Genomic DNA, 23,379 nt, shown 5'->3' on the forward strand with positions numbered 1-23,379 from the left:
AGCATTTTGGGACTAAATATGAAGTGAAAGAAAAAGGGTAAAATACAGTTTAGTTAGTCTATCTATATACAGTGTGGGACAAGGTTACATGATGCGTTCAAGGACACACAAAATGGAACAAAGCGCTGCCTTTACATAGAATTTGATGTAGTTGCGTATCAAATTGGTTACCACATAACTACTCGTTATAGATAAGACATTTCTATCAGAGATTAAGTGTGATTAATTATGAGTTAACTGTGGACAAAATGTGATTGAACACAATTAATTATTCATTCATTCATTCATTTTCTACCACTTATCCTCATGAGGTGCTGGATCCAATCCCAGCTGTCTTTGGGCGAGAGGCGGGGTACACCCTGGACTGGTGGCCAGCCAATCACAGGGCACATATAGACAAACAACCATTCACACTCACATTCATACCTTTGGACAATTTGGAGTGGCCAATTAACCTAGCATGTTTTTGGAATGTGGGAGGAAACCGGAGTACCCGGAGAAAACCCACGCATGCACGGGGAGAACATGCAAACTCCACACAGAGATGGCCGAGAGTGGAATTGAACTCAGGTCTCCTAGCTGTGAGGTCTGCGCGCTAACCACTAGATCACCGTGCAGCCTACGATTAATTATTTTAATCACATTTTTAACCTAATTTATGCATTACCTCGTCTGACAGGGTAAACCACGTCCTGCTGCAACTTGGTACAAGGATGGTCAACCCATTGACCCTAAAACGGTCAACGTCCGTAACTCCAACGTGGACAGCATCCTCTTCATCCGCTCAGCAGAACGAGAGCACTCTGGAACGTACGAGCTGCTTCTAAAGATAGAGAACATGGAGGACAGGGCCAGTTTCCAGCTACGTGTCGTTGGTAAGTGCCCTTTCAAAAACGTCCTCACAGGGTCACAACGCACTGATTGCATTACGTTGACATTGAATCCATTTAGAAAATCCTGGACCTCCTGTGAATGTGAGGGTGACTGATGTGTGGGGCTTCAACGCTGCGCTGGAGTGGGATCCCCCCACCGATGACGGCAACTGTGAGATCACCGGATACACCATCCAGAAGGCCGACATGAAGACGAAGGTAAGACAAAGGTTTGCTGTCTGTGGAAAACTGTGTGACAATGTGTTTATTCTCCAGGATTGGTTCACTGTTTATGAGCACAACAGACGGACAAACTGCACAGCGTCCGACCTCATCATGGGCAACCAATATATGTTCCGCGTCTACAGCGAGAACCTGTGCGGACTGAGCGAGGAACCTCGCCAAAGCAAGAACACGGCCACCATTGCCAAGACAGGTCTGAGGGAATAAGATGATTGGACCTTTTTAAATGTGGGCACTATATTTACTGTACAGTGTTTTTTTGCGACATCATGGAATTTTTTTTACAGGGTATGAACATTTATTGTGTTTGCATCCTGATCGGCTAAGGGAATGTGGACCATCGTCAATCAATCTCCTCTGTGCCTTCCTGTGCAGTACAGAATGTGTTTGACTCGCCAAATCTACATAAATGTTCAATCGCTAGCAGTGTGACTTTGAAGTTTTATCCCCGACCGAGTGTTCTGCACCGTCAAAGGCATCTGCATTTGCACTCAGAAGTGGGAGGAGGAAGAAGAAGTTGCAGCTGTAGGGCGCCATTACAGAAGGAGGATAGAGCTACATGTTTTAACAAGTATACAAAAACGCTACAGGCATCAGGACATTTCTTGGTTCCAACTTGGTTTCATCTAAAAAATCCAAATGAAGGTTTGGACTTTTTAGAGTGTATGGTGAGGGGTTTTACAGCCTTAAAACATAGATCATCTTCACCAAAAAACTTGGATAAGTGGATTTAACTCATTGCGGGCTATTTGTGATGAATGAGGGAGCACTATATTGTTCTTTTTTTTCCATCCACAGGCCTGGAGCTGAAACAAGTCCCGTACCAGGAGAAAGACATGTCTTCTGTGCCCAAGTTCACTCAGCCCCTAATGGACAGAACTGTGGTGGCTGGATACACCACCGCCATCAGCTGTTCTGTCAGAGGCTTCCCCAAGGTATTTATGATCATGTTAACATGGCCTGTGCAGTCATACAACACCCCCACCATTTGTCACAAGCAAGGGAAAAGTCTCAACAACCGGATTATTCCTTCATGTCATTTCTCCAGCCTAAGATAATGTGGATGAAGAACAAGATGATCATCGGCGAGGACCCCAAGTACTTGATGCAGAACAACCAAGGGGTGTTGACCCTCAACATTCGCAAGCCGAGCACCTTCGACGGAGGCAAATATACCTGCGTGGCCGTCAACGAGCTGGGCAAGGATGAGGTGGAGTGCAAGTTGGATGTTCGAGGTAGGAGGAGAAGCGTATACAGAAATTTCATTAGATGCACCTATAGAATAAAATGTGATGTATTGGATTTGGAAATGATGCAAAAGCACAATATTATCATTATCATCAACAGTTGCCGTGGATCCAAACCAGGAAGGGAAGTGAGAAAAGGAAGAATGTGACCCAAAAGCTGGCTGTCAGACATTGTCATAAGCGATCCAAATAAAAAAAAAGTAATTCCTGTCTGTTTAATTTGCTTTTACTTAAGTTCTCCTAAAGCTTTGAACTTGTCTTGAACAAAGAGGTACCTTTTGGTATTTTAGTCCATAATCTCAGGATGATTCTTTTCTGTGCACCGCCACGCCAACACTGAACAACAGCGCCACTGCCAGGATACATTCAGCCACTGCAAGAGCTGGACCTGAGTGTGAGACACACAGCCAGTTTAGAACGTTGGGACATTTCCAAACAACAGGCTATATTTAAAGCACAGAGGAGAGAACATATTGCTGATGGCTTTCTCTCACCTGTGCTCGACCCCCCCACCCCCCCCCCACCCCCACCCCCCACTCGTCTGCCACCACGTCTCTCCCCAGCATGGTGAACTTTGGATAGAGGTCATGCCTGGAGTCGTTATGGTAATACATTTCTACACAGTAGGATGTGACAACACATTAAGAATACAGTGACACTGGTCCACCTCATATTTTTCACCGGCGATGGAATTAATCTGTTTCAGTGTCAAACTATGTCCATTACAACCCATATCTTACCTATGCAACCTATGCTTTACAAGTGTAAACATCAGTTCACCACTGTTTATACCGTATTTTCCGGACTATAAGTCGCACTTTTTCATAGGTTGGCTGTACCTGAGACTTATACTCCAGAGCGACTTATAAATGAAAAAACTTATTATGTTACATAAACACTGGACACCTTTTCTGTTCATGTTTATTTTTTGTGTAGCTGAATAACCATTGGTTAGCATATCTTACACCTATTCAGCCTGTTCTCAATTGTTTTATTGTTAAAACTTGCTTTCCAAGATGACGTAAGTAAATAAATACGTTGATGGTGCTAAATAAATTACCCGCAAAAAATGCGACTTTTACTCTGGTGCGACTTATGTATGTTTTTTTCTACCGAATTATGCATTTTTGGCCTTGTGTGACATATACTTCAGTGCGACTTATAGTCCAGAAAATACAGTACTCAACTGTGTTACACTGACAGTACACTTACATTGGAAAATATGTGGATTCCTAGAACTAATCAATCAATCTCGCCTATCAAACGGCCCAAAGGTGGTGTAAAAGAATTTTTAAGCAATATTTGAGTTCAGCTGAGTTCAGCTCAGTGAGCATCTAAAGGCTTTTTTGTGTTTTTTTACTGTATAGTCAAGACAACTATACTGAACGCCGCATGCTCACTCTTTCGTGGTTTTCCCAAAAACCCATGAATGCTAAATCTGGAATGTGCAGGGTACTAACCAAGCAGGAAGTCAACCAGCGGCGCTGATAGTGTTTGACTTTGGAGGTTCCACTGAATTTAAGTCGCTTGAGTGTAACGCAATTACACAAATCGCATTGGGGCCCATTAGTGCCTCATGGTGTGTAGTGTAATTAAACACGCAACAGAGACAAGAGCGCGATGCCAGCTTGGATGGAAGTCATCACCCGTCAGATTCCTGGTAGAAGTCACAGAGTTGACAAGCAACGTACGGAGGAAGGAGGCCCATCGTGCACGTTCAGTGACGAGCGTCCAGTTATGCTGGAGTGAGCAGGCGGAAGGAGGTGAACTGGACACTCATACCTCTATTGGAGAACTGTTGCACTCATTTTAATTTAGTGCGCGATAGGAAATACATTTCTGACCATACAATTACTTCATTTCATTTCATTTTCTACCGCTTATCCTCACGAGGGAAGCGAGGGTGCTGGAGCCTATCCCAGCTGTCTTTGAGCAAGAGGCGGGGTACACCCTGGACTGGTGGCCAGCCAATCACAGTGCACATATAGAAAAACAACCATTCACACTCACATTCATACCTATGGACAATTTGGAGTGGCCAATTAACCTAGCATGTTTTTGGAATGTGGGAGGAAACCGGAGTACCCGGAGAAAACCCACACATGCACGGGGAGAACATACAAACTCCACACAGAGATGGCCGTGGGTGGGATTGAACTCGGGTCTCCTAGCTGTGAGGCCTGCGCGCTAACCACTTGTACACTGTGCAGCCCCACAATTATATTTTGCATAAACAAAACAAGATCAATATTTTCAACAACACATCACACTAAAGGCCGTGATAAAGACGTTGTTGGCAGGTAATTATGTTGTCAATATTGTCATGGACTCACACTTCATATTGATGGGCTTTAAAGCTATATGCTAATGGTAATGGTTTTATTTCATTTGAACATGCATCAATTGAGTGCATCACATAATCAGTTCACAGTTCCACATGTCAAAAAGGAGTAGGAAGAAGCAAAGCTAATTAAATCTTACCCCTCCATCTGGTACTATTACAATCAGTAACTGTTACATTTGTTCACTTCCTGCTTTCCTAATATAGTTAAAGTTTTCATTTTTAGATTTATTTATTTTTTGTCATGTACTGAAATACAAGGTGATATGAACATACAATGACATAATGGGTACCATAGTAACTGATATGTATATTTTGTCTAACTATCCTCATGACCCCTGGCCATCTTGACATTTCAGGTACCAAGTTATTGCTAGTAATAAGTAATGGTCTCACCTTGACCACCCCAGCGAAAAATCTCTGACTGCGTCACCGCTTAACGGGGGCTGTAGAAATATGGAAAGGTTTCGTCAGTGTTTTTTTCATAAAATACATCAACAAAGTCAAAAGTCAATATGCAACAAACACTGATTCATACGCTCTATTAAAATGCATAATGAGGCCTTTATGAGGCCATAATGATTGTGTCAATCTGTCCTTGTGTGATGACGCAAACAGAGAGCTCATTTCTCTTTTAAGTGCAGTTGAAATGAATTCTCTCCACTGTGCATTCCTCACCACTAGAGAGTATTCGCTGATGCCTCAAGATGCCATGTTCTTCAGGGTGTCCACAACTCCTTTGGTGGCACAGTGTAGGATGGGGCGGGGAGGAGGGGGGGTTAACTTGTGGATCGTCTGCACACAAGCACATTAACATACACCGTTCTGCTAGTAATCACATTACATGACACGATTTGCAGCAAAAGACGACTCGCCCTCTTGTGTGGGTTGGTGGGTTATAAATGTCTGAATTTCTTCTCCAGAATCACGGCTATTTTTAGACCTTGTATGTTGATAACAGATGCTCATTTTTGCAGAGTGTGAATGAGAGTGTTCAACCTGGCCTGGATAACACCCATTTTATCTCCATGGTATTAGCAGTTCAAAATGTTGGCTTATTCACCACGACTTACATGCAGACTCTTATTAGGGTCACGGTAGAAAAGAAAAAATATTCCTTTTTTTTTTTATATTATGACTTTATTTTCATGAGATTACAACTTTTTCCTCTAATGTGATGACTCTATCCTTAATTGATGACTCTACTCGGTATGAATGTGAGTGTGAATGGTTGTTTGTCTATATGTGCCCTGTGATTGTCTGGTGACCAGCCAGAAGACAGCTGGGATAGGCTCCAGCACCCCCGCGACCCTTGTGAGGATAAGCGGTAGAAAATGAATGAATGAATGAATGAATGAATATTATGGCGATGGCGATATTAAGTATTTTTTGGTAATTTACAGTAATTCCATGCTTTGCAGTTTGTTGCTCCAAGTTCTCCAAGAAAAAAAGGTAAATAACACTAAATCATTTAAATTTTGCATTTTGGGGGGGGGGTACTGTTGCAGTAAGTAACATGCAGATATTATGCTTCCAGCAGAGGGTGTTAAGAAGTACTGAATGCAGGAGACACAGCACACGGGACTGTGTTTAATTAAAAGCTTTTCATTATGATTCTGAAGCTAATGCAATCTGAGCTTTAATTAGCATGTGCGAGAAATTGCACTCTGCAGCAGCGAAGTCACCGTGCCTGAGAAGAAAGGATGTTCCATGTTTGGAACAGAACGCACACATCCTCTCCTTTTGGCACCGTTTGTCACCTTTCCATTTCTACAGGAATATGCACACATAATGTACTGTACAGAGGTGAGCGTGAAATAAAGTCACTTCCATATGAGGTGGCGGAAGCAGAGGAGAAGGCTAGCGATTATATAATTGAGAGCCTGTAAAAGCAGGGTTAGAAAAGAAAGTTTCTACTAGCTGACAGGCTCATGACTCATAGTAAATGATGTGGCAAATTAAACACAAATTGAGCTAAAAAAAAAAAAAAAGTTCAAGTCCTGAGGAGAACTTCTGGTCAATTCTATTAGAAGGGTTCCTACCTGATGGCCTCGGAGGAAGCTTTGGTATGACTCACTTTCAAAGGTCACGTTCATGAGAGCCCAAAATCTTGGACAGTCGTTGCCCGAAGACCTCAGCAGCTTCAACAATGAACATTTATATTAATATTAAAATACACATTGCATCTCCTTATTTAGTGGCCATGGGCAACAGTACACAGTAACAAGGTTTATTTTAGGAGGAGGCCTTCATGCCTTTTCAAAGTAATGCACAAATACGTAAAGTAAATTATTCATTCATTCATTCATTTTCTACCGCTTGTCCTAACAAGGGTCGCGGGGGCTGCTGGAGCCTATCCCAGCTGTCTTCTGGCTGGTCACCAGCCAATCACAGGGCACATATAGACAAACAACCATTCACACTCACATTCATACCTATGGACAATTTGGAGTCGCCAATTAACCTAGCATGTTTTTGGGATGTGGGAGGAAACCGGAGTACCCGGAGAAAACCCACGCATGCACGGGGAGAACATGCAAACTATAGAATCATAATAATAAATGTAGAATAATACCACAAATACCTATAAAATATATGTGGGGAGCAGCTGACAGGTACCGGCAAAACTAAGGTGTGGGAGGACTTTGGTGAAGACATGGATCATGACTTTTGGTTGGCCTTGAAGAGGCTCTGGCAAACCGTGCAACGCCTCAAAAAGGTAAAGTGGTGCCCCCTATTTCCATCGGGGATGGGAGCCTGCTGACTTTGACTGAGGGGATAGTCGGCTGGTGGAAAAGAGGCCCTTCTCAATCCCGCTGACATACCTTTCAGAGGGGAAGCAGTCTGAGGATACGAACGTGGATCGTTCCATCCCCAGGGCTGAGGTGGCAGGGATAGTCAAAAAGCTCCCCAGTGGCAAAGCTCTGGGGGTGGATGAGTTTCGACCTGAATTCCTCAAGGCTCTTTATGTTACCGGACTGTATTGGCTGACAGTCTCTTCAACATTGCTTGGATGTTGGGAACAGTACATCTGGACTTTTCAATAAGGTTGTACTACAGAAGGATCACACTCCTCAGCTTCTCATGGAAAGTCTACTCCAGGGTGCTGGAGAGAAGGGTACAACCATTGGTTGAACTGGTCTGGACCAGCAAGGATCCTGGAGTGCATGCCAAAGTTTTCCCCAACACATCGATACATGTGCTTTGTGGACTTGGAAAAGGCATTCGACCATGTCCCTTGCGGTGTCCCCTGGGGGGGCGCTCCAGGAGTACAGGATTGGTGGCGCACTACTACGTGCCCTTCGGTCCTTGTACAAATGGAGAAGGTGCCTGGTTCGCATTGTTGGCAGTAAGTTCCGTTCCTAATTCTTACGAACAGAATTTCTCTGCGCAACCAAGGCGTCAAGAGAGTCCGGTTCAGGGGCCTTAGGATCTCGTCTCTGCTATTTACAGACGATGTGGTCCTGATGGCCTCATCAGACTGTGACCTTCAGTATTTACTGGGCGGTAAGCATCTGAGTATGAAGCTTCTGGGATCACACTCAGCACCTCTAAATGGTTCTCAGTCGAAGGGTGGATTGCAGGTTCCCCAGATTGGGAATGAGGTCCTGCCCCAGGTGAAGGAGTTCAAGTATCTCAGGGTCTTGTTCACAGGGGGATCGGCACAGTATCGACAGGAATGCAGTCACAGTACCGGACCGTCTCGGTGAAGAGAGAGCTGAGTTACTGGTCAATCTATGTTCCCACCCTCACCTATGGTCGTGACTGAAAGAATGAGATTGCGGATACAAGCAGCTGAAATGTGTGCTGGTCCCACCCTAAAAGAACGGAGGCCACCAAGTATTCATTGACAGAACCTTATTCTGTGCCCCGGGGGCAATGTGCACTGGAACGGGCCGCAATGGTAACTGGAGCATGATGGGAGGCTGGCGTTTAGCGTGGAAGAAGGTACCGATGAGGTAAGCTTGGGTACTGATCAAACTGGGGTTATCGTCTGTGCTGCGCACGTATAACTGTCACCCATAAAAGGGGGGGAGTGATGGTAAAATGCATATGTTGCTGCTAAAGTGCTCCTATTGTCTGCTTCCAAATAGGACACCCAGTTTGTCTTTTTATAGAAAATGCAAATACGCTGAGCAGAGCCAGCAGGACTGCATTTGCATTAATGCACATTATTCACTTCATTGTTTTTTTTTTCCACTAAGACGGCAAATAAATGCACAGCAAAGCAACATGAACATCCCAAAGCGAGTTTGACAAGAGGAGGGGAGACGTGTGCTGCTGTGATCTCCTCTGACATCAGCCTTCGCTCGTCTATATCGCTCTGTCACACTTTGTCACTTTTTTAGGCACATTCGGATAACATTTGATGTTTCCGCCATGCTGAGAAGGCTTTTTTTTGTCAAGAAGTTGACTGAGAGGAGAGGAACGAGAGCTGACAGGTGCTAAGGAGAGTTGTTATTTTTGGTGGTAATTATGTGTTATTTAGGGCAGCGACAGGATGGAACAACAGGATGGACTAAAAGCAGAGTGACAATGAGGGAGAGGAGAAGAAATCATATCCTAATGAGTTAGCGTGCAGCCTCACGGGCACACTGAAGCAACATGCATGCTGCCAAGTGCACTCCGCATTGAGCCCGGGGGCGCCATTTCCTCCTATGTTGGGGCTCATTACAAGGCCGAGGCAGCAAGTCATGTTCATTAACTCACCGTGTGCAACTCAGAGGCCTTCAGCCTGCTCTTCTCACGCTTTTGTAGCGACACGTAGCAAAGAAAAGCTACACAAAAGGGCAAAAATTTTGGCATGGTAAAGAGCCCAGGCTAATTGAGTTTAATGCTATACAAAAATATGACAGGCAGTCCTCATGTTATAACTAGGGATGCTCCATCCAGGATTCAAATAGGCCGATACCGATCACATGGATTAATCATACATTTTCCAATTGACTTAATCCATAATCCAATTGAAGCTTTTTAACATGCTACCCCACTAAGCCGCCAGTGGCATGTGTTAGCAGTTAATTGTGGTATTAAATCGTTTTATTAATGTATTTTATATGCCATGAATGTGTACAGTGGGAATAACAACAAGAAACTCGAGGGAGGAATTGAACCCAGGTCTCCTAGCTGTGTGGCCTGTATGCTAACCACTCTAATATTATAGTTCATTCATTCATTCATTTTCTACCGCTTATCCTCACGAGGGTTGTGGGGGGCGCTGGAGCCTATCCCAGCTGTCTTCGGGTGAGAGGCGGGGTACACCCTGGACTGGTGGCCAGCCAATCACAGGGCACATATAGACAAACAACCATTCACACTCATTCCACATTCATACCTATGGACAATTTGGAGTCGCCAATTAACCTAGCATGTTTTTGGAATGTGGGAGGAAACCGGAGTACCCGGAGAAAACCCACGCATGCGCGGGGAGAACATGCAAACTCCACACAAAGATGGCCGAGGGTGGAATTGAACCCTGGTCTCCTTGCATTTTATAGTGGTCAATATAATGTTGCTATTAATATTGTTTTTATGATAGCATCTGATATTAATGTATTATTATTATTATTATTATTATTATTATTATTATTATTATTATTATTATTATTATTATTATTATTATTATTATTATTATTATTATTATTATTATTATTATTATTATTATTATTATTATTATTATTATTATTATTATTATTCATAGCTATTTATTTGTTATTTTGTTATTCATTCATTCATTCATTTTCTGACGCTTTTCCTCACGACGGTCGCGGGGGCTGTTATTTATTATTTATTATTTTTATTTTTTTCTAATTATTTAATTATTATGGCAAAATACTGTATTAAAAAAGGGCAAAAAAATGTGCGATTTTAACCCCCAAAATATGTTTTTGCCAATTTTGTGAATTATTGTTACCATGATGATACAAAAGCACAAGCAGTGTAGAAAATGAATGAATGAGGCTGACATAAAGAATGTGACCCATACATCCAGTACTACAGTACAATACATGTAGTAGAGTAGTTAGTTAGTACCTGAGTGAGCTGTCCAAAGCCCTGAGCCCACACTTCCTCCCCGTGAGGATCCCTGGGATACGACTCAATAGGTGATCGATCGCCATGGCGCCCCCACCTGAAACATCATCATGTAAGCAGGCCACGTCACGGCCGAGACAGCATGTTGCCGTTTCCGGCCATTTCCACATGCCTGCTCCAAATGGGGGGTCGAGGTGTTGGGTAGGAAGGTTTAGGGGGCGGGTGTCAAACACACCCTGAGACTGGAGTCAGAAATAGAACACTGAAAACTCTTTTGTTATCTGAACTAAAATAAATAATTGAAGATTAGTCAAGTCAAGTGATGCGCTATATGTGTGGTTACAGCAACACAAGTTCCACTGTGCTTATCAGAAGAGGGGAAAAGGCACATTGCACAAATATGGCTGCCCTAAAATGACATGCAGTGTAAATGATGTCAGTTTCCTGCTACTAAGTACGTGCATGAGTTTCCTGACAACACCGTACTGAATCATCCTGAGAACGATGACGCGTACAAACCTGGCAGTATAACATAGGATGGGAGAGATAAGTTGCCCTAAAAAGATAAGCGCAGCACCAAATAAGATTAACGAACATTACTGTACTGATTTTTTTCCCTTTCTTTTCACATTTTGCTGAGGCGCTTTTGAAAAGAGCGGCGTGCAAAGAGGTTTACGCACAAAGCCGTGGTGTCTGCCACAGATATGCTGCTGGAGTTTAGGCTCGGCGGTAATCCTTTGTCACATACACTGTGCAAATATAATAACAAAGTACAGTGTAATCAGGACCAGCGCAGCAGTAATGTCGTGATATTAAAATTGAATTGTTGGGAAACATGATACCAGATAAGACGCAAGCCTTCTAAAGCACTCATTCTCATGCTGCGGGCTGAGTACCGCTGGCGGTACGCGGGTTCCATATAATAGTACAAATTTTTTAGTTTTTTTCAATAAAGAACACATTTATATTGGTAATATATACATGAAATATGCCTACAGTAATTCAAGTGAAATGTTCCTTAGATTAAATATTCATCAGCATTTTGGATGTAAACCTCAAACAGCAGTCTCCTTAGTAGAGGAGGTGTAGAGCAATGTATAATATAATAATATAATATATAAAAAATAGAATAATTGTATTAATTATTATATTCATTATTTAGGATTCATATAATATGTAACACATTTTTGGTAATTATATTAATATAATAATAATAATAATAATAATAATAATAATAATAATAATGTCAAGCAAATATATGAATTATATTAATCATATGAAGATATGAATCATATATATTGAATGTTAAAATATTATATTAATTATTTATAATTTATATGTAACATATTTATGGTAATTATATTAATATATAATAATAATAGTACTACTACTACAAATAATATATACATATATATAATATTATTAATAATAATAAAAATAATAATAATAGTGTAGAGCAAATATAAAGTATATCATATATAATGAATGTTAAAATATTATTTAGAATTAAATAAAAAATAGAACAAACTAATTCAAATAATCAGTACAAATCAATAAAAAAATCAATAATAAAAACAAAATCATTACAAATATATATATATATGTATGTATATATAATGAAATTCTTTTTAACTCTAGCTATACTGACATATAAATATCATATACATGTAATATACTTAAATAGAATAAATGCCTCAAACTAAACTAATACAACAAAAACTATGTAAACTTTGTAAAAATACACTAACACTAACTAAATACATGAAATGAATAAAATTCATAAAAATAATTTAAAAAAAAATGACTTACAGCTTCAACAAACCTCAGGCATGGATCCTCATTTGTACGGCTGCAAAAGAGAAGGACCAAAGAAAGAAGCATCTAGAAGTTCCTCGTCTCCTCCACCCCTGCTGATACAAAAGAACATTTGAATTGTAAAAGGCAGTAAAAGACACCAAAAACTTACGTTCCTCCATGTGCCTTTTCTCATGAGTTACATAACCTATTAAATATGCATGCCAGAGGCCGTCATTTTGAAAATATGGCCACATTCCGTCCAGATTTTTTAACATCTGCCATTAAATATTCATCCGGGATGTATGAACGCAGTGTGTGCGAGTCGGGCCACTCACCTCACATATTTGCTTATTTGAATGATTGCAGGAGGCACTGCAGCACATCCCAAATCTTCATTGGCATTAAGTGCATGTTCCAGGAAAGGAGACAGAGCTTTTATAGTCCTCCTACTTGACCTCCTCAATCTACTTCATCTCCAGCCACACTCCAAATCACTGTCTGGGCCAATTTCCCATCCGGCGCTGACATGACAGCTCACCCTGGCAGACATTTTTAAGTCAGCTCGGGATCTTAAGGAGACCATCAGTGGATGATGCCACTTCTCTCTTCTTAGAGACGATGCCACCTGGCTACATGGATTATACATACACACACACACACACACACACATTTATACAGCGTCCCAAGGCCATAAACACTCATTATAATGTGCTTTGTCATCTGCTGTGGCTTTGGCCTGGAAATTACACAGCCTGGAGTGTTTTCCCTGACTTGGCACACATGTAAGTATGTGTTAGTATCAAAGCAGCTTTCTGGAATACAACGGGATTATTGAGTGTGAAGACGCTGAGCTGACATCTTATTTGATAAGATAGCATCTATTATATTCTGTGGCCTACTGAATACGACGTGGCTCTTCTCTCTATTTGGCGAGAGATACTCAGCTTGTCCTACCCTCAGCCTCAGCAAGAGAATAGAATACAATCCAATAGAGTAGGTCATTGTTGGGGAGAATAGGGAAAGGAGGTTTGGTAAGCTTTTTAGGTTTTACAGAAAGCAAAGCAAAAAGTCAAGATGCATTTTGGTTTCACATAATATTAGCAGCTTGGAATGGTCTGATGGCGGACAAGTGTTTAGCGCGCAGGCCTCACAGCTAGGAGACCATAGTTCGATTCCACCCTCGGCCATCTCTTTGTGGATGTTCTCCCCGTGCATGCGTGGGTTTTCTCCGGGTACTCCAGTTTCCTCCCACATTCCAAAAACATGCTAGGTTAATTGGCGACTCCAAATTGACCATAGGTATGAATGTGAGTGTGAATGGTTGTTTGTCTATATGTGCCCTGTGATTGGCTGGCCACCAGTCCAGGGTGTACCCCATCTCTTGCCCGAAGTCAGCTGGGATAGGCTCCAGCACCCCCGCGACCCTCGTGAGGATAAGCGGTAGAAAATGAATGAATGAATGAACATGTGTGAATGGGGCTGCACAGCGGTCGAGTGGTTAGCGCGCAGGAGACCCCAGTTCAATTCCACCCTCGGCCATCTCTGTGTGGAGTTTGCATGTTCTCCCCGTGCATGCGTGGGTTTTCTCCGGGTACTCCAGTTTCCTCCCACATTCCAAAAACATGCTAGGTTAATTGGCGACTCCAAATTGTCCATAGGTATGAATGTGAGTGTGAATGGTTGTTTGTCTATATGTGCCCTGTGATTGGCTGGCCACCAGTCCAGGGTGTACCCCGCCTCTGGCCCGAAGTCAGCTGGGATAGGCTCCAGCACCCCCGCGACCCTCATGAGGATAAGCGGTCGAAAATGAATGAATTAATTAATGGTCTGATCACGTTTTGACTGGATTATCCATGAGTGAAATAGGCCGCATCCTCCCACATTCCAAAAACATGCTAGGTTAATTAGCAACTCTAAATAGTCCATCGGTATGAATGTGAGTGATTGTTGGTCTGTATATGCCCTGTGATTGACCAGGTTCAAGTCCGCTGGGATAGACTCCAGCATACATGTGATCCTAGTGAAGAGAAGCGGCATGGAAAATGGATGGATGGAACTATTGTACTCAATAGTAAATATACTATACAATATAAAATATAATATACTATACTATATGACTATGATATGCAATTTGTAATAAAAGGATAGACACACATTGTATGTACAAATGGTTTTAGCATGGTGTACAGTATGCTGTGTACTACAGTGATCACATGTACAGTATCGGGTGCAGGTTGGCCTTTGAAAAAACAGAAATAGGTCAGCATTACACACTTGTACATATACTGTACATAGTCAAGACATCACCATATGGGGCCCTCACATGTATACAGCATGTAAGTGTGTGGAGAAGTGGCGTTCGATACCCAGCGGTTCACTGAAGGGTCACTTACAACACTGCAGCTGCCTCTCTGTCTTACTGTCACTCAAATAAACATAAAACACACACACACACACACACACTTCCCTCCATCCAGTGCCTTCCTCACCCCCGCCGGCCTGCCCGCCCCCGTGTGGGCTCTAGTGTTTTTTTTTTGTCTTTGTTGGAAATTATTGCGGTGGTTTTCAAGAGCGTCGTCGTGGCAACGCCAGGCTTGATGCATGTTGACAGAATCTGTTGCAGCCCAGTGAAAATTGGAGATAAGAGATGGGCGGAGCTATGGGAAATGATAGGGACGGGAGGTAAGGCAGAAAGGGTAGCGGGAGGGGTGACGTGGGGGGGGGGGGTACATGTGCTTGATTCCCCCATATGATGAATGGATATGAAGAGGATTGGACCTGATAAACCAAAAGATCTGGAATGAACAGCGAAGAGAAAGAGAGAGCGAGAATGAGAGAGAGAGAGAGAGGCAGGAGAATGTGCTGCTATTTTAGTCTGGACGTCGTCATGGAAACTGCAGCCTCACTAAAAATGGAGACGTCCAGCACATGTACCGTCAGACAAATGGCCCAACATGATGCTCGGACATGGCGTTGCACACCTCCCATCCGCAGTCCTCTTTTGACTGTATTGCGTTTAGATTCCATCTTTTAATTAATAACACATCCTCAAATGATCCTCGCTTCCTTCCATCTCCTGCATTCTGAAGGACGGAGGTATTCCCACATTTCTCTGTTGCTATAGCAACACTGCAGCGAGAACGGGAAGGAGAGGACGCAGGGAGGAGGGAGGCAGCGAGAGAGTTGGGGGGGTGCAGAGAGCGGCCTAAAGACGAACGGATGTGTGAACAATGCTAATTCTAATGTGTTGGTCAACTCCGCTATACAGTCGCAGCCTCCGCATTTGCATAACAGCCTGTGGGAACGTATTTGCTATTTCTGCAGTCATCTAAAGCAAATAAAAACACACAAAGCACGAGACATTCTTTAAAATTCTCTTCGTACAAGGTCGTGCAATTGTAAAATTGAGCAAATTTGTCACAAAATACACAAATTCTGTTGCCGTTTTTGGATGACAGGTGACAGATTTATGTTTAGTGGCCACGAAAAGGATGTTTTGTTTTTGATTTTTGTTTGGCTTTCTGTGACTTCAATACTTCAATTTATTGCCAAAACATATAACATATAGCATGCAAATCCCCAAAGGTTAAGACATGATACTAATGGTGCTGGTTAACTTCTTTTTACACTTGCTGATAATATACACTGCGGATAATGTTAACCTGTTACATATGATAACAAATCTGTGACTTCCTGAAAAAGACATATGTGATGCAAATCCCTTTCACATCACAGCCATTCCTCGTTTATCGTAGTCACTAATAAATAAGCACATTTCTGCAAAGTAGGCTTAAATATTCATTCATTCATTTTCTACCGCTTTTCCTCGCGAGCCTATCCCAGCTGTCTTCGGGCAAGAGGCGGGGTACACCCTGGACTGGTCGCCAGCCAGCCAATCACAGGGCACATATCGACAAACAACCATTCACACTCACATTCATACCTATGGACAATTTGGAGTCGCCAATTAACCTAGCATGTTTTTGGAATGTGGGAGGAAACCGGAGTACCCGGAGAAAACCCACGCATGCACGGGGAGAACATGCAAACTCCACACAGAGATGGTCGAGGGTGGAATTGAACCCTGGTCTCCTAGCTGTGAGGCCTGCGCGCTAACCACTTGGCTGCTGTGTAGATTTCTACTCTGATCGTATCGGTCGATCTCACTCATGGATGATCAGTGTTGGAATCGGAAGCATAAAACCCTGATCGGAGCATACAGAGTTGGGAAAAAACCTTTCTTACTTCCAGGTGTGCACAAACCGCAGTCAAATTTACATCAACAAATGTTATAAAGACGTTATCAGTTATCATCCAGCCATGCAGCCCCGGCTTAAATATTAATAAATGGAATACATTTGTAGTTATGGCGTACAAAATCTGTTTTTAGACCCTAGTTTTTAACATTATTAGAGTCCTCGAGACATGGAATAACACCCATATAGTCACATTTACATTAGTAGTACCCGATAGTCAGAGAAAATAATATATATTAACATAGACAATGACATAGACTCAGTGGTTAGCACGTAGGTCACACAGTCAGGAAATCAGGAAGACCTGGGTTTGATTCTCCGCTTGGGCATTTCTGTGTGGAGTTCCTCCCCATTTTCTCCATGTTTCCTCCCACATCTCCAAAACATGCATGTTTTTTCCATAGGTATGAATGTGAGTGTGAATGGTTGTTTGTCTATATGTGCCCTGTGATTGGCTGGCCACCAGTCCAGGGTGTACCCCGCCTCTCGCCCAAAGTCAGCTGAGATAGGCTCCAGCATACCCGCGATCCTCGTGAGGATAAGCAGCATAGAAAATAGATGGATGGATTTAGCCATCTTATGCTTGAAAATGCTTAATTTGGGCTAAGAATAAGTAAAATTATGCTTAAATACAGAAATTTATTTTACTATTGTTACATCTCTATCTGCTTTGGAAAAAGAAAAAATATAGCACTCTTTTGACAAAATATTAGCAATTCTTAAGTTTGTGCATGAATCTCTTCCTCCTGTCGTCATCCAATGTCAAAGCAGCCACATGACAAGAAGATGCATCTCTGTGGAAGCCATATTGCAGCCGCAGAAAGGCCAAAGCTATTTCACATCAATGTCATCATCCCAGTCAATCAGGATGGAACACATTTGTATTATCTCTTCTTTTATATATGCATAAATATTTATATAAAGTCCTCCCTCCCCACTTTGCGGTTCACACATTGTACAGCATTATCAATATGAATGTATTCAATATGAGTTATTCATGGACGATGTACATGTTGGCGACGTGCAAAAACGTGGAAAATCACAAGATACACGCAAAAACGCAAAGCCCGTAGCCTGATTAGTGGTGGGTCGGTCATGAAAGAACGGGTCAAAATAACTCGTTTTTTTTTTGTGAACGGAATGTCTGTCTTATTCTATCATCGCGCCTCGCTCTGTTGGTGGGTGGGGTTAGCTGACTGAAAGACCGAGACCGAGAGATTGACCGACACTGTGGGTGACCTCGTTCATTCCGTTCACAAAAAAGAACTAGTTCTTTTGACCAGTTCGTTCATGACCGACACATAACTAGTCATCACGTGTTGTTGCGCTGTTGAGTCGAAACGAACGTGAACATGAGTGAACGGACTGACTCGACACGGGTGACCGGGTCTATGAATAGGGGGCAATCACAGCCTAACGACCAATTGAACGAAATCTTTTTACTGAATGAACCGGAATGATCCGGTTCACTGAAATGAACGGTTTTGCCCACCAATAAGCCTGATAATTGATATTCACGCCGGTTGTTCGGTGTTCTAGCTAGCTAAGTAGCTAACTAGCTAGCTAGCTTGCACCGGTGTTTGGAACCTGTTTTGATTAATTTCAAGAATCACGCCGGTTGTTCGGCGTTCTAGCTAGCTAGTACCTAGCTAGCTTGCGTCGGTGTTTGGAACCTGTTTTGATTAATTTCAATAATCACGCCATTCATTCGGTGTTCTAGCTACCTAGCTACCTAGCTAGCTTGCACCGATGTTTGGAACCTGTTTTGATTAATTTCAATAATCACGCCAGTCATTCGGTGTTCTAGCTAGCTAGCTACCTAGCTAGCTTGCGCCGGTGTTTCAAACCTGTTTTGATTCATTTCAATAATCATGCCGGTCATTCGGTGTTTTAACTAGCTAGCTAGCTAGCTAGCTAGCTAGCTTGCGCCGGTGTTTGGAACCTGATTTGATTAATTTCAATAATCACACCGATCATTCAGCGTTCTAGCTAGCTACCTAGCTACCTAGCTAACTAGCTACCTAGCTACCTAGCTACCTAGCTAGCTTGCACCAGAGTTTGAAACCTGTTTGGATTAATTTCAATAGAAACATATCTCTATCTTTCCCTAGTTAGTACGATGCTAATGCTAGCACAGCACTCAAATTCAACCACGGCTATCACATTGACAGCCCAAAAAGCAGCTATAACTCACATTTCAGCTCACAATTCAATCCAAATTGACGGAGAGACGGCTCCCATGAAGGTTGTGACACCTTTACCACTGTATATGACAATAAAAACTATAGCTGCACTGATCCAGTCTCTGGAAGGCCTTCTAATCTGTGATAAGTCAAACACAGCGACAGTAGATACAAATAACTTTGGTCTTGCTGTAGAGCCATCTGCTGGGGCTTTGAAGCTAACTTGAAGCTAACTTTGCCAATCAAAGTCTTTTCTTTCTCCATTTCTGCTCAATATTTGATGTGATGTCATGTAAAGATGGAACACAAGCGCAGTACCTTCCTACTACAAAACTCTGAAATACTCTGAAATACATATCACTCTCCCTCGCTAATGCTAATATTCTGTCATTAGCGCCTTATGCTGTTTGCTACATGGAGCAGTCTGCTGCATGTCAACTGTCTCGCTTGTCCTCTCCTCGCGATCAATAGCTCATCTCTCCACATCAATATTTCTCTCGCCCTCATGGGACTAAAATGTCCTTCTTTAGGACAGAAGGAGAATTGGCAAGATGGCAGCGACAAGGTGGGGAACGAGGTGGGGTTTTGTCCTGTTAATATCTTAAAAACATGTGTTATATACAATAAATAAATAAGTTAGAATTCCATGAATTTGTCATGTTTAACCTAAACTAAAATGTTTTTTTTTGTGTCGTACGGATTATAGCCTTTAGCTTAGCATAACCTAGCATCCTAGCTCAAGCTAAACTAACTGCAGAGTGAGAGTGCTTCTAATCTTCTCATTCAATTAGCCAGAAAGCAAACAAATTAGCCAAAATGGCAAGCTCTTCTAAGCTCAGGGCACGAGGAGGCTAAGTAAATGTTCTGACATAATGCGGGGCGTCGATAAAAGTAAAAAAAAAAAAAAAAAAAAAAAGCTGCACGCAGTCTCCAGAGTAAAGACATGGTCTCCATCAGACGTTATGGTAAATCAATAATCAAGTAAGTATAATCTAATAACATCATCTGAGCCTGAGAGCGTGTGTGTTTGTATATGTATGCACTGGGGAACATTTTGCTCCACACTGTACATTCCTGCAGTAATTACTCCAAGGTGTCTGCTTGAAACTAAATATTCATAGGACAGGAATCTCCGTCACTTCATGGCATAGCCGACACAAGAAAAATGCATTACAGTATAAGTGTTGATGAAAAATAGATGGGATTTTTATGTTTTGTATGTGACATGAAGTCAAGCTGTCAACCTTTAAACACAGATCAGCCGCTTCAGCAACATTTGTGTGCTTGCGGGAACAATCAGCTTTCACCCCCCACCCCTCTCTAGGTTACATGCCTTGTTGGTCAGGCTGATTGTTTTATCCCCGGAGGTGCTGAGGAAGGCTGCGGGCTTGTGAAATCCAGTGACATACACTGGATAGATTGTGACGCATGTCCACTTCAGCAGTGTCATCGCCAGTGGACGACTGTGAAGGCAACATACAGACGAACAACCACGGGAGGAAAAGCAATAGAATAATATTGTGGATCAATTTATCACATTCATGGCCTGGACTTTTGTTTGACCAATTTTTAGGTGAAATTCTTCAATGTTCAACCATCAAAAGTATAAATTTTGCCAATGGATGAATGAATAAGGTACAATGGAGGTTAAAGGCATCAAAGATCAGAATTCAACCATCTTGGTTGAAAGATAGGGTTGGGCGATATGGACCTTAACGTATATCACAATATTTTTGGGATGTATCACGATATGACGATATAAAATGATACAAAATCGTATAAAAATATAATGAAATACACTTGTCTCTAATTGTAAATCATATTTATTTATTGGTAACAAACTAGCTAACCTTTAAACTTTTCCACATAATCATGCTAAACTAAGCTAACCCTGCTAGCTTTAATTCACGCTACAAGGTTCTGCCAAACTTCTAACCGGTTTAGTGTTTAGTTTACTCAGGCAGTCCGCTGAGTAAATACTTCCCCACATGAACGTTCCTTCTTCTCACAATGACGGCATTTGATTCATCTGCATTTTTACGTTTGTTATTTATACCACTATAAGCCAAATTCTAAACTATTATCGAGGCCCCCTTGACAGTTACTATGGTACCGATTATGTAATTGTATGGTCACATCACCTCGTACTTGGGTATGTGACATAAATAAAATTTAAAAAATGTAAAATAATAATAATAATAATAAAAAAAACTTAAACTATATTAGGAAAGCAGGAAGTGAACAAATGTAACAGTTACTGATTGTAAAAGTACCAGATGGAGGGGTAGGATTTAATAAGCTTTGCTTCTTCCTACTCCTTTTGGACATGTGGAACTGTGAACTGATTATGGGATGCACTCAATTGTAATCTGATGCATGATCCGATTCCCCAACCTCACATTAATATGACTACATACTGCATATATACAGTATATTAGGGATGTCCGATAATTATCGATTACAGCATAACAATGTGATACCGGTATCTTCTCTTTAATAAAAGCCGATGTACAGCATGTGGGACAAATCGCCAATTAGCTAAAACCGCAACATAACAGAGTTCACACTGTGCCAGGCAAAAATTCTGTGAGAAAGTGATAACGCCTTACTTAGTAACAACAAAGCTCACAAAAGGTTAATATTCCACATACCATTCTTACACAGTAATATCATAGGTAGATAACAACAGACAAGACAGTACCAACTAATAATGCAGAATAACCAACATTTTTTTTTCTGTTTTGCTCTTCCTGCAGCCCACACAGCCATATCCGATATGTCTGTCCTGCCTATGAAGTGTGAAGGAACGACAGAGGCATTTCATTTCATGACCCACAGACTGACACCTCGACTTCACAGTACGAGTTGATGTTGTGTCAGGTTCCCCCCCAGACTGTGCAGTCTGTGTATGGGCCACAGGGGCCCGGGGGGTGGGGAAAGGGGGTGATCCCCTTGAGAGGAACACCTCTGGGACGCTATTGAATTTGAAGGGGAAAGACAGGAGATATAGTGTATATATATATATAGTATGTAACGTGTCTACAGAGTCTTTCATAGACTAACCTTGTGATAAAAGGTGTGTACCTCAGGATAACACCTGCTGTTTTGGAGTGTTTTTTGTGCCAAACATATAACATGACATACAGTACTACAAATATGCTAACACTTGAATTTGCTGTATATATATATTTTGATTTAAGGAAAATCCTTAAATGTCTGTTGACGAATAAAGAGATGAATAGCAAAAATGCATATTTAAAATAGCCACATAGATGCTAAAATTACACAAATAGTTAAATTATGTTGAATAATCCCAGTCACAGACACTCTTAAAGTAAAGGGTTTTTTACAACTTTTGTTTCATTATTTAATTTTATTTAATTTTATTTAATTTTATTTAATTTTATTTAATTTTATTTAATTTATTTAATTTTATTTAATTTTATTTAATTTAAGCAGTGATTATTTTATTTATTTAATCAAAAAACATTTATAATAATAAGTCTAATTTGTAAAAGGCAGTACCTGTGCATAAGACACTGATTTACATACTATATATTATGATGAAGCTGCATATGCCTAACAAGATTTACTGTAAAATATACTACATTTGTGCAGACGTATTTATCCCAAGGGGTGTTAATGTTGCAGGGAAAGGTGTTTGTTTGACGTAATTACATACTGGAAATGTTGGCGTGTTATTCATATTTCATTTCATGGTGCTGCTCTTTTTTTATTTGTTGTATAGTAAAATATTCATTGCTATGTTCAGTACATAGCAAGTAAAACGACAATGCAATTCAAATAAAACCGATTATGTTTTGCTACAGCTAAAAACAAATACGCTGATGGCGTAAATTTGGGTGTTGACCTCTATAAGTTAGATTTTTCTAAAGTTGACAACAAAAAAACGAAACATAAACAAGACAGTTATTTCTTATTTCACGAAACGGAGTAGCTTACCTTGTTGGGACCAGAAAGGTCAGTCTATTTCCTTCCTGCTTGTTAGTCCAGCTACAACAGTCCATATCATTAAGGGTGTCTCGGAATAATCCTGTAGGGGTAGCCAATGGATGGAAAGCCAGCACATAGTGTCAGATACAACATTAAACATACAAAGTCATTATAAAACATCATTTTTTATCTTAACGCTGGAACGCTAACCTGCAAATTAGGATTATCAAGTTGCATTTCACACAGTCGATGCCCCCATATGGTTGAGTGCAAAAACACACTTCTCTCCACAATAACATCCAAGGAGGAAGCCTGGCATCCATGGCGACCGTGCACATGAGGCGTTATCTCGTATGCTCTTTGAAATCTGACGACAGGGCCGCCAAATGGATCACATCAAGGGAGCGGCCATATGTTGTGTTTTTAGCCTTCATTTCTATTCGTAGTGTGTCC

General features: G+C 41.5%; 2 protein-coding genes across 11 annotated transcripts in view; one reads left to right on the forward strand and one right to left on the reverse strand.

Moving 5' to 3' along the window:
- The window catches only part of mybpc2b (myosin binding protein Cb), a 23,154-nt gene extending 20,582 nt beyond the window's left edge, over nt 1-2,572 (forward strand). For all 3 annotated transcript variants that reach the window (XM_078788653.1, XM_078788654.1, XM_078788655.1), the window contains 6 exons: nt 680-875; nt 952-1,091; nt 1,149-1,308; nt 1,914-2,050; nt 2,164-2,350; nt 2,463-2,572. In XM_078788653.1, the coding sequence (XP_078644779.1) occupies nt 680-875; nt 952-1,091; nt 1,149-1,308; nt 1,914-2,050; nt 2,164-2,350; nt 2,463-2,494 (852 nt within the window). In that variant the 3' untranslated portion in view covers nt 2,495-2,572. The remainder of the gene's footprint in view (nt 1-679; nt 876-951; nt 1,092-1,148; nt 1,309-1,913; nt 2,051-2,163; nt 2,351-2,462) is intronic.
- On the reverse strand, nt 1,434-13,410 carry LOC131109793 (uncharacterized). Of its 8 annotated transcripts, XR_013625720.1 has the most exons (8): nt 12,869-13,410; nt 12,559-12,643; nt 10,737-10,833; nt 6,781-6,844; nt 5,382-5,498; nt 5,100-5,149; nt 2,638-2,750; nt 1,434-2,390 (listed from the first exon to the last, which is right to left on the reverse strand). XR_013625720.1 is itself a non-coding variant. In XM_078788657.1 (7 exons), exons 2-6 carry the CDS (start codon nt 12,615-12,617, stop codon nt 5,133-5,135), a joined length of 354 nt encoding a protein of 117 aa, XP_078644783.1. In that variant the 5' UTR covers nt 12,618-12,643; nt 12,869-13,410; the 3' UTR covers nt 1,434-2,750; nt 5,100-5,132. The 8 variants fall into 8 exon arrangements, 3 of the variants coding, with proteins under 3 accessions (XP_078644783.1, XP_078644785.1, XP_078644784.1); XR_013625721.1 differs by having other exon boundaries at nt 1,434-2,750; nt 6,746-6,844; XR_013625723.1 differs by having other exon boundaries at nt 1,434-2,750; nt 6,746-6,844; nt 12,546-12,643.
- Between the last annotated feature and the right edge of the window lie 9,969 nt (nt 13,411-23,379).

This window comes from Doryrhamphus excisus, unplaced genomic scaffold (genome assembly GCF_037039965.1).
Source record: "Doryrhamphus excisus strain RoL-2023G ecotype Guam unplaced genomic scaffold, RoL_Dexc_Guam_v1.1 HiC_scaffold_24, whole genome shotgun sequence".
NCBI classification, from domain to species: Eukaryota; Metazoa; Chordata; class Actinopteri; order Syngnathiformes; family Syngnathidae; genus Doryrhamphus; species Doryrhamphus excisus.